The sequence below is a fragment of the Schistocerca americana genome, chromosome 3 (assembly GCF_021461395.2).
Source record: "Schistocerca americana isolate TAMUIC-IGC-003095 chromosome 3, iqSchAmer2.1, whole genome shotgun sequence".
NCBI lineage: Eukaryota > Metazoa > Arthropoda > Insecta > Orthoptera > Acrididae > Schistocerca > Schistocerca americana.
In genome coordinates this window covers 927,416,882-927,432,087 of record NC_060121.1, presented here as the reverse complement: position 1 = coordinate 927,432,087, position 15,206 = coordinate 927,416,882, and the positions used below count along the sequence as shown (strand labels likewise).

General features: G+C 42.1%; 1 protein-coding gene across 1 annotated transcript in view; it reads right to left on the bottom strand.

Moving 5' to 3' along the window:
- Positions 1 to 1,332: 1,332 nt before the first annotated feature.
- Positions 1,333 to 15,206, bottom strand: part of LOC124606541 (trypsin alpha-3-like) — a 36,288-nt gene continuing 22,414 nt past the window's right edge. The window contains exon 2 of the mRNA XM_047138526.1: positions 1,333 to 2,051. Coding sequence (XP_046994482.1) covers positions 1,683 to 2,051 — 369 coding nt within the window. The 3' untranslated portion in view covers positions 1,333 to 1,682. The remainder of the gene's footprint in view (positions 2,052 to 15,206) is intronic.

Genomic DNA, 15,206 nt, shown 5'->3' with positions numbered 1-15,206 from the left:
AATCGTAAAATAGCTATATGAAGGAAACTTAGAATTAACTTCACTGGAGTTGGATTTTGCTCGGGTTGCATACCAATCAGGATGGAGATCGTTGCAATTCATATAGTTTTTATTGTTAATCGAATTTTCGATTACAGTTTTGTGGTTACAGTTGGTACAAGAAACGATAATTATCCGACAGCACTTCCGAAAACTAATCGATAAAACTTACTAGTATGTACAAGGCTGCAAATCGTGCAAGTACTCAGCGTATATGCAAGATTTATTTGCCGCACCACCGATTGCAGAAAATTTACTTCTGTCCACCAGTAACAAAGCTGTAGCGTCGAGACACGAATTATAAATTTGAAAAAGAAAGTTTACGATGTGTTTCTTTTATCTGGCTTGTGTATAGGATCCAGAATGCAGAGTGAAAGGAACATTGTAAGGTCGCGTAGAAACCGTAGTATTGATGAGCTTTGAGGCCACAATTCAGCAATATGTACTTGTTTATATATACAGTTTGAAGATAACGTGCAGTAAAATTTTATTTTAGTACTATAAGCACTAGATTTCCTTTTACAAATAATTAGTGTCTGAATGTTAAAACCGAAATAAAGTGAATGGACTACTACCTACTTAGGCTGCGTATATGCTCAAACTGACAGCATGAACAGGTTTCTCTCAGTATTGTTTTCCCTGCACAGGAAGAATAACACAGCAGCTGTTCCAGAGTTTTAGTAACGTTCGGGTTCTTGGCAGACAGAACAGACATTTACTCACCTCCGGAGGCACGACCTGTACAGGTTGTAAAACCAACAGTCGGTTACTAAAGAATCCATTAAAAGCAAAATGGATCATAATATGAACTTCTGAAGTCAGTCTTCTGAACAGAAACAAGTTTCGAAAATCACTCTATAGGAGTATGGTATACAGTGAAACGTCGTGATACAACATGTATGGAATAACTGATCAGCGTTTTGCTTAGGGTGGAAGCTGGAAACTCGAAAGTGCATATTTAAATGGATTAAATGTTGAAGTCTGCGTGGTGACTTTGAAGAATGTGCTGGAACATGGTAGAGAAACCTACTGTAAAGCTATTGAGCTTAAATTTTATCAATTAGCGGGATACATCGTTTCCTGCAAGGGGTGATCAACAAAAGATGTGTTCCAGTGTAAAGCATAAAGCAACCATTCACTGTCTAGAATAGTGTGACGCATGATAGTAACATATAGAAAAAAAAAACAGTTATGGCGATATGTAAGAGATAAAAATGAGGGATACTAAAGTAGAACTACGACGAATATATTCTTCAAATGTTCCAAAAGAATTTTGGGTCCATATTCATTTATTTCCAGTGCTACAGAATCTTGCAGACGCAGTCCTCAACAGCAATTTTCGGTTCGATACAGGTTACAGCCAATCATCCCCGACAAAGTGAGCATTGCGAATGCGGGACCCCGACAGCACAGAAACCGTAGCGTACGCCTCACTTGCTGTGTGAGTATAAACCACATTTTTCTGGCTTGCCTACAGTAATTTTAGTTCAACGTGACACTTATCGGGACGTCGAATGCATCGATGCCGCTCCAGGTCACGTAACTACCCACAGGTTTATAGTGGACACACTGAAGACTGTATGCGTAATATGGAAGTACGCCTGGTGCTCGAAAGCGACTGTCATCTGGACCGCAATGCACAGTTATTTGATGCCGGTGTTTTCGGTGATCCAGCTGCGTAGTGAAACCACGTCCGCATAGACGCCCGGATAGTAGGGTCTCGCACAGCCCTTGCCGAAGGAGACGACTCCGACGAGTTTCTTGCCGTGGACAAGGGGGCCGCCGCTGTCGCCCTGGCACGCGTCCTTGCCTCCAGAGGGCACCGCGGCGCACACCATGTTGCTCGTCAGCGCCTCGCTGAAGTAGCAGCTCCGGCACTCGCTCAGGGAGACCACTTGCACAGTGGTGGCGCGCAGGAAGTTGGTCGTGCTGGCCCCCTCCACCATCGCCCCCCACCCAGACACCATCACTGAAGCACCCGCCTGCGGACGGGAGGTTGCCAGAGGCACTATCTGTAAGAAAAACAGCGAGTCAACAACAGCAGAAAATGAAGTTTGAGGCATTTAGTGTGTTTCACCAAGTAAATGTTCCACAGCTGCAATTCACTTCTTTACTTTGTTGTTCTAACACGTTTCTCCGTTAAAACCTCATTCTGAATAGCTCCTGTCCATAGTTAACCGTTCATTTCCATCTAAGGAATTGCTACCTTTGCTTGCAATGCTACGGCGTTGACATGAGGTTTAGCGCGTTTTTCCATGTGTTTACTGATTGGTTCTAATCTCACCCTGCCTGGACGAGCTAAGAGACAGTATGGAAATTATAAGTATAAATACACTATGTGACCAAAAGTGTCCGGGCACTTGGCAGAAAATGACTTACAATTTCGTGGCGTCCTCCATCGGTTGTGCTGAAATTCAATATGGTGTTGGCCACCCTTAGCCTTGATCACCGCTTCCACTCTCACAGGCATACGTACTATCAGGTGCGTGAGGGTTTCTTGGAGAATGGCAGCCTAGTCTTCACGGAGTGCTGGATTGAGGAGAGGTGAGGCCTGTGACGAAGTCGGCGTTCCAAAACATCCCAAAAGTGTTCCATAGGATTCATGTCAGGACTCTGTGCAGGCCAGTCCATTACAGGGATGTTATTGTCATATAACCACTCCGCCACAGGAAGTGCATATGAACAGGTGCTCGATCGTGTTGAAAGATGCAATCGCCATCCCTGAATTGCTCTTCAACAGTGGGAAGCGAGAAGTTGCATAAAACATCAATGTAGGCCTGTGCTGTGATAGTGTCACGCAAAACAATAAGGAGTGCAAGCTCCCTCCATGAAAAACACGACCACACCATAACACCATCGCCTCCAAATTTTACTGGTGGCACACGCTGGTAGATGTCGTTCACCGGGCATTCGCCACACACACACCCTGCCATCGGATTGCCACATTGTGTACCGGGATGCGTCACTCCCCACAACGTTTTTCCACTGTTCAATATTACAATGTTTACGCTATTTACACCAAGGGAGGCACCTTTTGGCATTTACCAGGGTGAGGTGTGACTTATGAACAGAAACTCGACCATAAAGCCAAGTTTTCTCACCTCCCGCCTAACTGTCGTGGTGCTTGCAGTGGATCCTGATGCAGCTTAGAATTCCTGTGTGATGATCTGGATAGATGTCTACCTTTTACACATTACGACCCTCTTAAACTGTCGGCGGTCTCTGTCAGTCAACAGTCGAGGTCAACCTGTATGCTGTTGTGCTGTAGGTGTGCTTTCACGTTTCCACTTCATTATCACATCGGAAACAGTGGACCTATGGATGCTTAGGCGTATGGATATCTCGCGTACAGACGTATGACACAAGTGGCACCCTATGACTTGACCACATTCGAAGTCTCTAAGTTCCGCGGCGCGCCCCATTCTGCTCTCTGACGATGTCTAATGACTACTGAGGTCGTTGATATGGAGTACCTGGCAGTAGGTGGCAGCACAGTGCACCTCCTGTGAAATACGTATGATTTTGGGGGTGTCCGGATACTTTTGATCAGATAGTGTATTAAACAGTGGGCGATTAGAGACTATGTTAATCGTTGACAACGTATTCCACCTGTAGGTCACCAAAAGGAGGTAACTTGATGTAACATATACGATATTACAGTGCCTGTATTGTTTAGAAGTGTTGGTCCGGACAAGCATGCACTGCATACTTCAATATCGTATTTATCTGCCGTTACCAGGTAGTGACTTTCAGATAAAATGAAATGTCCTCCCATTGCACGGAAATTACATAGTGCGTGATACACATGTAGGGAATAGCTGATCAGCGTTTTGCTTAGGGTGGAAGCTGGAAACCTAAAAGTGCATATTTAAATGGATTAAATGTTGAAGTCTGCATGGTAACTTTGAAGAATGTGGTGGAACATGGTAGAGAAACAACCGTAAAGCTACTGCGCTTAAATTTAATGGAAAGAAAGTAAAACAAGATGTCAAAAGATACACTAAGTAAACTAAAGTTTTCCGTAAGCATAATTTAAACGTATTTTAGTTGATAGACTTTCTCGATCAGCGGGATACGTCGTTTGTTGCAAGGGGGCGATCAACAAAAGTTGTGTTACCAGCACAAAGCAACCATTCACTGTCTAGAATAGCGTAACGCATTATCGTAAGTTGTAGAGAAAAACAAACAAACAAACAGTTATGGCGATGTGTAAAACATAGAAGTGAGGGATACTAAAGTAGAACGCATCTACGACGATATGAAAGTTTGTAACTGACTGTGAGTCGTACAGAGAAAACAAAGCGGCTAAGGTGAACGTTCGCGTAAAACAGGAAATCCGGGTTTAGTCCTGGTCCGGCACAAATTTTCACTGTCGTCATTCCGTTGTACAGCCGACGGTTGTACATATTCGCATTCATATATTGCATGTAACACAGACATGTAACGGAGTATTACAGAAGCAATAAAATGAATTATAATTTAAAAAATATACATATGCCGGTCTAAATGTGGAGCACAGCCATACTGTAATGTTAATTGTTCGTGCCGTAAAGGAAACTCAACAAGTATTGCGTTAACAAGGGACAGCAATAGTTTCCTCAGCATATAATTTTTCCTGCGAGAGTTTGATCGGAGTTTCCCAATGTGGCACCTATCTGGACGTCTCTAGTTAGCAATGTAGGAAACGGCTAGAGCAAGTGCTGTGGGTAATAGAAAAGTCGCTGACCACGAAGCGTCACGCACGCGCCTCCTTTCTTGCAAGCCACTATAACTGGTAAACACATCATGAAAGCCGCAGCCAAGCACGAGAGAACTACTTAAAGTCGAAGGCCGACTTGCAGCGCGGAAACTAAAAATGTTCTGCAACACCCTACGTGTCAGTCATTTAGGTAGCATGCAGATGAAAGGTAATTCTGTCATCAAACTGAAGGTTGGTGCCAGCCCTACAATTCTTTACTGGGCACAGCGCTGTTGTAAATGGTTGCCAATTTCGTTTCTCCGACCTTTGAAGTGACTTACCTAACCACTTAGAAGAGGACGTGCTGCTTAATGGCGATACCAAACATGGTGGAAATGACATTTATCATTCGAAAGAACCGATTAGACAGATAAAAATCCTACGACTACCACGAATCGAACCTGAGACGTTTGGATTCGTTGTCTGTCACTCAACCACTATACCATTAAATTAGGCAAATAACAGAGCGAACAGGCAAATACTTTTCCCACTTTCCATATCTGAGTGGGACGGGATTTAAACCTAATAAGTGTTTCGTCGGATTATAGAGTAAGTATATAAATTTCTGTAAGTTTATGGGGCTTTGAACATCATGATATTAAGTATTTATTATTGGGTATTTTTTCCGTTCCTGACCACATATGGGGACCTTTCGTATTCTTTCTATGGGAAGGTGAATACAGTTTGAATAAGTTTTGTAGGGAAAGCCATTGTGCTTATTTTGTTTATTGGTTCATTGGAAAGGAATGGCATCGGCTGTACGAATATATCTTACAGGAGGGTAGTTGTACTTAGCTCTTAAGTAGAAGTCATTCCAAGTCTACAGAAAGGAGTAGTACCTTTGAAGTCTTCCAATAATCTGTTGTAGGATCTTGTTACCATAGTCTGAAGTTTTCTTTTCTTCCGTTGCTCTTCGGAAATCAAGGTTGGCAACTGCACTACATTTCATGGCGGCATTCCATAGTAGGGCGTGGGTATCACTTTATGAGGTCTGTTGGGGGTGAAATTGATTGTAATCATTCTATACGGTTGGCAAACAGCTCTATTCTCCGTTCCACTAGTGAAAAAAATACGAGCTCATCGAATTCGGACCAGCTCTCTGCAACTGGATTCAAGACTTTCTTGGAGACAGAGCACAAATCACTCTTAATGGAACAAAATCGACACTTATGAAGGTAATGTCTATGGTACCCCGAGAAAATACCCGTTACTGTTTACAATGTATATGAACGATTAAATAGAAAGCGTCAGAAGCTTTTTAAGACTGTTCACAGATGATGTGGTTGTCTACAAGAAAGCAGCAACGCCAGAAAACAGTGCTGCGCTAGTATTATTCTTAGTCCTAGAAAAGGGGAATGTTGTTAAAATTCAGCAAAGGCGCGGCTGGGCGATGAAGTCTGGGGCTACTGGCAGAATGTAGTGGTAGTTGGCAGCTAGTAGGCCAGACAGAGTAAACATGGCGCAGAGCTGCGGTGGCGTTATTGCACACACGATGTGTTTTGAGTGGTGCAACAACGAGGCAGGAAACTGCTGCGTTGCTTGAAACTATTGCGATGTATGAGGCGGGACACTAGCCCAGAGCCAGGAGAGCTGCCATAGTTTCTGTCTCTCTCGGACACTACGTCATAAGTGAGGGGAAAGGCAGTATAAACAGACGGGCAATTTTAACTAGAGACAAGCGTGTGCCAGGTCAGTCGAGAGTCGGGACGGACCTGTGCTGGTCTATGCTTATAGGGGCCAGTCTGGCAGCGATGTTGTAAATATTCTGTGTAACCTGTTCTTTATTTCTATGTACTGTTTGGGCTGTATTCCACCTCCGGGGACACAACACTGGGGCGGGATGGAACGGCAGTCGGGTACTTGGAGATGGCACAGACTGCCTGAAGGAGGGCAGTGACAGCGGTCTGCAGCAGATCCAGGATGGGCCACGTTCTCTTCCAACCTGGCGTACCAGGGTCCGGGCAAGGCGTGCGCTGCGTCAGCACCAGAGTCGGCAGCCGATGTTGCCATCTGGCAAGCACCACTAGCGGCAAGATGCGGCACAGTGTCCAGGATGGCGCGGGTTCGAGTCTGGTCTTGTCCTGGGAGCAGCAGCGGCCGAGGGCCACGGGTGACCCGTACAACCACCTTCGTCCCACGGTCAGACAGAGAGGCCAAACGGGGCAGAGGGCGGCGAGGACCAGGGACTGTAGCAGTTTCTGGAATCGCCGGCAGCTACGCGGCGCAGGACGTGACGCTCGGTGGGTGGCGACTGGGCAAGTGCGGCTGAGTTCCAGCTGAGCAGCCTTGATGATGGTGCAACGGTGTCGGCATACCGGGAGTTGCTGAGCCGGGTGGACTCGCGGGACAACTCTGCGGGCGGCACGCTGACACTGTGCTGCACCCATCGAAGTACTGTAACTTATGTGAATCAAGAAACGCTTCAGAATACCGCAGTATCACTCTGCACTGCCCCTTGACGCTATTTAACTTTCTCTTCCTACTGGCGTAAAATGGCGCGGTGGATCCCGACTTCAGTTTGGCCATCTTGAGTCCCGAGTTTGTCCATCGACGCCCCCACAACAACATTTTCGAACTGAAGAATGACCAGCAGAGGATTGATGAATGGTGCAGGCTCCGGCAGTTGATCGTGGGCGTAAATAAATGACATACTGTGTATACATGGGAGAAGAAATCGACTACCGTACAATTATGCTATTGATGATAAATTGATGGAAAGAATATCCACTGTAAAATATCTAGTAGAATGAAGACATAAAACAAATAATAGGAAAAGCAGCTGGGTATTGTTCGTCAGTCTGGGATAGTTGTCAGGTAGGACTGACAAAAGAGATAGAGAAGATCCAAAGAATAGCGGCGCGTTTTGTAACGGGATCATTTAGTCGGCGCGAGAGCATTACCGAGATACTCAACAGACTTCACTGTTAGACGTTACAAGAGAAACGTTGTGCATCATGGAGATGTTTGCTATTACTTCCTCCCACATACATCTCGCTCAATAAGCACGATGAGAAAATTCGAGAAATTAGAGCGATGCAGAGGCTTACGACTATCATTCTCCCTACGACCCATACGGGAATGGAACAGGGTAGAGGTGCTCGTTTAGAGGTACCAGAAGTACACTCTGCCACACCCCAAATATGTGGCTCGTAGAGTATGAAGACCCCGTCCCCCTTTCCAGGAAGGGTGTCCGTGATGAGGTTTGCAAGGGTGCCAATCTTCTTTCTTAGGTTCTTACGTCCTCGTTCTTGCTTTTCCTTTCTTTCTTCCCCCATCGGGCTACAAATTCTGTCCTCCCTCTGTCTATATGCTGTAGTTACATCGCGTGAGCCCTTCCTTGCGTCCATTCTATACAGCTTGTTATAGCAAGACTAGCCAAAGGTAGTGTAGCCCTAGAAGATTTCCAACTCTAGTAGTACAAGTTTTAGTTGGTAACTTTATTATGTATGAGTCAGTACAGTAATAAGATTGGAAAGATACGTTTTATTTTATTATACAGACTTAAATGTAGACATTTTGAGATTGGCGTGAAACACTTTAACAAAACTTATAAGCCTCCCAAAGACGAATTTAATAAGTGTATCAGATATTATGGAATTGCTACATTTCATGGGACAAGCGAGCTATCGATTTTATTTGTTTTGTTAATTAGCTGTCTGGTCCCTTCTGCAACATGCTGTGACAATAAAGCGACTTATATAGATCTATAGTTTTGTACATAAAACGTGAAAACTTATGATATCTGAAAAAACTGAAATATATGCTAATGTAGTAAATAGTTATAAAGAAGAAAAAAAGCTGTAATGGACAACAGGCCAACAGTTGTAGTTTAGATAACTGAAGTTGTTTTTCACATAGTTTATTATTTATTACATTTAGTTAAGTAGACTGATGCCCATTTATTTCCACAGGGTATCAAGCGAGAGGGTACGAGATTTTCTGCTATTTTATTGCTAAGAATTCCTTGTCGTTTTTACGGTTAAACGAATTTTTTCGATGAGAGTTTTGGGACTGCAGTCGTTACTGGAAACGGTAATTATTCGATAGGACCTCCGAAAACTAGTCGATAAAACGCACTAGTGTGTGTGAGACTGCAAGATTTATTTCCCTCGTCACCGATTCCAGAGAATTTTACTTTTGTCTACCTATAACAACGCTGTAGCAACATGGCACAAAATGTAAATTTGAAAAATAAAGTTCACGATTTGTTTCTTTTCCTGGCTTGAATACAGGATCCAGAATGCAACGTGGCAGGAAGAGTGTAGGGTCGCGGGGGAACTGTAGTGCTGACAAGCTTTGGGGCCACAGTTCAGTATTATGTACTTTTTTTATATTCAAAATTTAAAGATAACGTGCAACAAACATTTTGTTTTACTAATGTAAGCACTATCATCTCTTTTACAAATAATTTGTGTCTTAATCTTAAACAGAAATAAAGTTCTTGGACCACTACCTACTTGGGCTACGCATATGCTGAAACGGACTACATGAGATTAAACTTTAATAAGTTAAATGGTATAATTATTTGAAGCGTCGTCCGCACAGCTCATCGAGATTCACAGAGAATAGAGGTCAAAATAGATGTCTTCCGATTTAACTTTCAAAATGACACAAATGGCATTATAAGAAATCAGTAGTTTTGTTTCCATTTCGATGAAGCTCGTGGCTATCTTAAACAGTAGCAGCATAAATCACCTGTATATGTGTTCTGTTGCATTTCAACAGCCAGTTTCAGAAAAAATACTTGAAATCAGTGTAGAACGAGACACACCAGTCTTCTTTGCTAACACTCTAGTTGCATAAGCTAGGTCGATAGAAAGCTGTTTGTTTTACTTCTTCCTTTGTTCAACAGTGATTATCATATATTGTCTCAAAATCTGGAAGTTAATTCTGTTACAAAATTCGAATTTTTGATGGACTGATATATACTGGGTTTGATACCATAATTTTCTTCTGGAACCTGAACAAATACCAAATTCGATATCTCGTGTTACTCTCACTTCCACACTGAAAACAAAACAAAGTGGCATCATTCGAAAAAGGTTGAAAATTTTCTACATAAAATAAAGAACGGAAAACCTATTGATGAAGTATTTTGATATTAAGGGCCATAAGTAAACACTTGGGCGAAGTGTGCCTCATAAAGAAAAAAGTAGTCCATCAAACTTGGTGCAGCTCTGCTGATACTATTTTCCTTAAGGCTGTAATAGTGGACATCGAGGCTTTTCATCTGGTACCTGGATGGAATTTCAAGTGGAGCTATGTAACGAATCTGATCCAGTCCAACGTATTATGGAATTCATAAAGTTCACTACTGTCACTTAGAAGGAGTAAAGCTATTCCATTTATGATGTGGATCTAGTGAACAGGTCGTAAGAGGGTCATTAATCTACCATCAGTGTGCTAAATCCTATGACAAATAAATATTTCTTCATGTACTGATGTTGATTTTTCTCCAGGAGTTCAGGTGCTTTTAACTGGCGTCCATCAGAATTGATCACATTGCTCCAACGAACATCCACACACAACACACTTCAATTGCATCAAGTTTCTGAGTTGTAAGTTTGGAATCTTTATGATATAAGAAGCTTCCATGGCCGGTGACTCAGCGGGAAAGGCTCTTAAACGTGATCAGAGGAATGTAAAGGGCTGCATCCCTCCAAGTTTCTGCGATAGATCTCATTGTGACAATGCTGTTTTTTCTTAAGAACGTGACAGATATGATCAGGTCGCATTAAACGTAGGCCAAATGTCATCTAAACAAATTGCCTTTATCAGCAGAAAGAGATCCCTTCTGTTAAAGGGACCGAACTGATCGATGATAGTTTTCTGTGGCTGAAGTGAACTGCTGGAGATTGGTTTCCTGAAATAGTTAGGCCTTTGTCATCAAACTGGATCTCTCGCATAGAAATGGCGCTGTCTAATGCCAGACAGAGATTTAACATTATGCTGTGTAGAGAATACACATGGAACATTTATGAGCTGGGAAGTTTTAAGGCCCAGTGAAAAGATAGTGTCCATTTCCCACATGTAGACTGAAAATAGAGCTGGCTATGAATGGAGTCCTGTAGCAGTCCCCTCGGTGTGGCTCGAAGGCCGATTAAGTTATTCTGGAAACAGGCAACTTATGTTTTTTTGTTTTTTTTGTGTCAGGAATGTATGAAAACCAAATAGAAATTCTTTTGACATGACTATAGCACTTAATGCAAAATTGAAAAAAAAATACTATTAATGTCAATACATGCCGCTAAAAGAAGATGCTGATTGCTGAAAGTTCAGAGAATTTCAGAGTGCAGACCAGAGACTGTATAGAGGTCCTTTACATTTCCCAAAATTGCTCTTAGTTTCTGAGAGAAAATTCTTGAACTCCATCCAAATTTGTAGATGGGCCTTCCTTAAAGGTGATGTGCATCTATGATGTTGTACTTCCAAGTTTTAATAAATGGAACGATTATTTCAGTCATCCAGTTTGGAAAAAGAGGTTCTTTCATCTCGACAACATAAAGATTTCGAGAGAGCGTTGTTAAAGCCCAAAATGCTAATTAAGTTAAGAGAACATAAGCCAATACAGAGCTGGCTCCTGTCGAGGATTTCAGTGAGCACTGGAAACTATATCCACTGGCGTAATGGTGGGACTTTGAACTTAAGCAGACACTTTATATCAAGCTTATCTTACAACACCGCGTGTCTGTCGTGGCGTTAGTAGCCATCACTAAGCATCTACAAGCTACAATGATGTGGAAGAAGTACTGATGCAGGTTATCAAAACAATGGATAACCACACCATATGGATATTTAGATACATAGGTTCACTGATCTTTTTGGTTTACTTAAGGCATCTACCAGACTTGATGAAGAATAAAAAAACTGCACAATTAACCACTCACAACATTATTCAGTTGGCAGTAACTTCACCTCTCCATGAGTAGGTAAAACTGAAAATACAATACGCGATGAGCAAGTATGATACAGTTATATAATACTAATACTGTTCTGTTGGCCTAACAAAGAACTAACGAAGAGATAAATAAACAACGTAACTACAATGTAAAAGAGGGAGAAAAACAGGAAATTTCGAGCAGAAAAAAATTACAGTAATAAATTAAAAAAAAACTTCATCTAATAACATCATAGTGACAAAAGCTGATAAAAGGAACAGTACAGTACTAATCTTAAAGAACAATGTGTAGAAAAACCAAAGATTTCATATCATCTAACAATATCACAAAACTGAAATCAGATGGCGATGGCCACAAAACACAACATCAAAGACATTAAACATGTATTCGCAAATAAACAGAAAGAACACATCACCCAGAAGAAACCAAAAGCACCAACACTCAGAAGCCAACCCAAAGTCCACAAAACACTTACTCCAGTGGGCCCTCTTAATTAATTTCATGAATGCACTATCATACTATGTGGCAAAACACATGAGTAAGATCATAATGCAATACTATGAAATGAAGAGTAACAGAACACTGAAAAATAAAAATGAACTCATAACACATATAAGACTTACATATTCCACAGACAGCGTCACTCACTTCCTTCAACAATGAGAATATGTATACCTGGATACCCACAACACACACAATAAAACTAACCAAAGAAAACTTACTGACATACAGCACACTAACTGTAGATAATATCAAAGAAATAACCAAACAGCTGAAAGTAATGACATCCCAAAATAACTCAATTTGGAAAGAAATTTTACTTACAAAAAGATGGCCTTCCAGTGGGATCCCCCATATCAGGAACACTGATAAACATATTCATCAACCATAGGGAATACACAATCTTTGATACAATCATCACACAGAAAGGATACAAAATTGTTTACGGGTACAGATATGTGGATGCTATTATGTATATGGTAGATGAGCCAACAGAGCAAAAAGATAAACAGAACACACAAAAACAATCAGTTCACCATGGAAGAAGAAACACAAAAGCAATTGCATTCTTTGGATACAAAAATCAAGTGAGACCATAATATGCACACTTTTCACATCTTCATAAAGCCGACAGCCGCTGATACAATTGTACATGCCACGGTTATAATATCCATACAAGGAGAATCACCTTAGACTCGCAGTGCAAAATAAATGAAACTATCGTACGACATTGTTGGCTGGGAGCCCTCGTCTGGAGAAATTCAGCCGCTATGCTGCAAGTCTTATTTCAGACTGGGAAACTTACATGTCGATGAGGTTGAGATGATCATGATGACAGCACAACACCCAGTCTACAGGTGGGGAAAATCTCCAACCTGGCCTGGAATCTAATCTGGGCCTGCTTCATGGGAGGCAAGCACGTTACCACCCAGCTAAGCAGGCAGACACTTGCATCACAGATATTACGGAAATGGATAGTGCTATTCATGTGCGGTTTTCACACAGTGGATTGGTAGTCAAGGTCTTGTATTGTTAGCCAATAAACAGATTGTAATAATGCTTAGGATGTTTATGTTTTGTGCAAACAAACAATTTTTAAATGGAACAGTGCCTATTCACATTAACAAACTAGAAGTTGGTTAAATCACAATGTCACTGGTGTTTGTTGCAATATTCTAGTGCGAGTCGTTTACGAGACCGCGTATTCTGAAAACTTCCCACACTGACACTTGTACAATACCTGTGGTAGCACACATTAGAGAACAACGTATCTGTATACTCTATTTATGTGAATTCTGACCAGTAACGAGATAACTGATCATCACAGGTTCTGTTCAAAATGACCACCAGTAGTGGCAACACACGCTACCAGTCAGGTATGGGACAACTGCTACATACATGCTAACATTTCAGAGGAGGTGTCCGTAATACGTCATTGCATGTCATAGGGTGTAGTTGGTATGTCGTTGTAGACAGCGTCTTGCAGCCTTCCCCACAGAAAAAAAGTGTGATATGGGGAGTGGGTTGGGCAAGCTAATAGTCCTCTGCGTCCAGTCAAACGATTTGGAAACAATTCGTGCAGATATGCTGCAGCACTTCGTGCACTATGGGGTGTACAGCCATCATTTTGTTGCCACAGGTTCCTCCTAGTCTGCAGAGAAACGTTTTCTAGCACCTGTGGAAGATGGCCTGTTGGAAGGCTGTGATACTTGTGTGCGTTCAGTGTTCTGCCTATGAAAAATGGACCTCTGAGCTGATGGTTCATTATCTCACACCACATGATTACACTCCACAGACTCTGACGTACCACCTGATGAAGCCAACAGGGATTGTCAGCAGACCACTTCAGCGGTTTACCTGGCCATAATTGGTAAATGTGGCTTCATCACTAAACAACATACATGATACATTGGGAGTATTTTGCCTTAATGTACAGAAGTTAACATGTTTCTCACAATCGTTTTCATGCAGCTCCTGATGGAGTGAGATGTAATAGGGATGGAACCTACGTCGATGGAGAATGCATAGGATACTTCCCTTACTTATGCCTCTTTCACCTACGATTGCTTGGGAGCTAACTTGTGGATCAACTGCAACAGGAACAGAAATTAATATTTTCTCCTCTTCTGTCAACACTTGCTTCCTTCTGTTACATTGTCTAGGTGTTACACCACCACTTTCACACAACGCATTGAAGAGGTTGATAAATAACTCCCGAGATAGTTGATGTCTGTTGGGATACCTTGCCACATACATCATACAAGAACAAAATGCATTCTTCCTACATTCTCCATACACTGTGAGCATATTGGTTTTTTCTGCATCGGTAAATCCCACTGGCCACTCACTACCTGCTGCTTGGACTGTCATGCACTAACTTACTAGCAAATTTCAATGCACGTAAGGAAGATGCAAGCAAAATGTAAACAAATATATGAGTAAGAACATTGTCCCTAGAAACTACACAGACTCAATAGCACAAAAAATTGTCAGTGTGGAAACTTTTCAAAATACTATATCTCGTAAACAAATCCTGCAACAAACACCAATGACATTCTAATTCTGTGGTGTCACCGCCAGACACCACACTTGCTAGGTGGTAGCCTTTAAATCGGCCGCGGTCCATTAGTATACGTCGGACCCGCGTGTCGCCACTGTCAGTGATCGCAGACCGAGCGCCGCCACACGGCAGGTCTAGAGAGACTCATTAGCACTCGCCCCAGTTGTACAGCCGACGTTCATAGCAATGGTTCACTGACAATTACGCTCCCATTTGGCGAGACGATAGTTAGCATAGCCTTCAGCTATGTCATTTGCTACGACCTAGCAAGGCGCCATAGCATTTGATAATTAGTATTGTGAAGCATACCTCACGACAATCTGCGTGAGCTTAACAGCGTGCATTTCGGCCTCCTCTAGCAACACGGTGTTGGCTCTTCAGCCAACACTTCAAATTCATACTAATTTTAGTTTATTAATGTCAACAGGCATTTTTCTATTGAAAATAGTACATGTTTGCAAAAAAATAC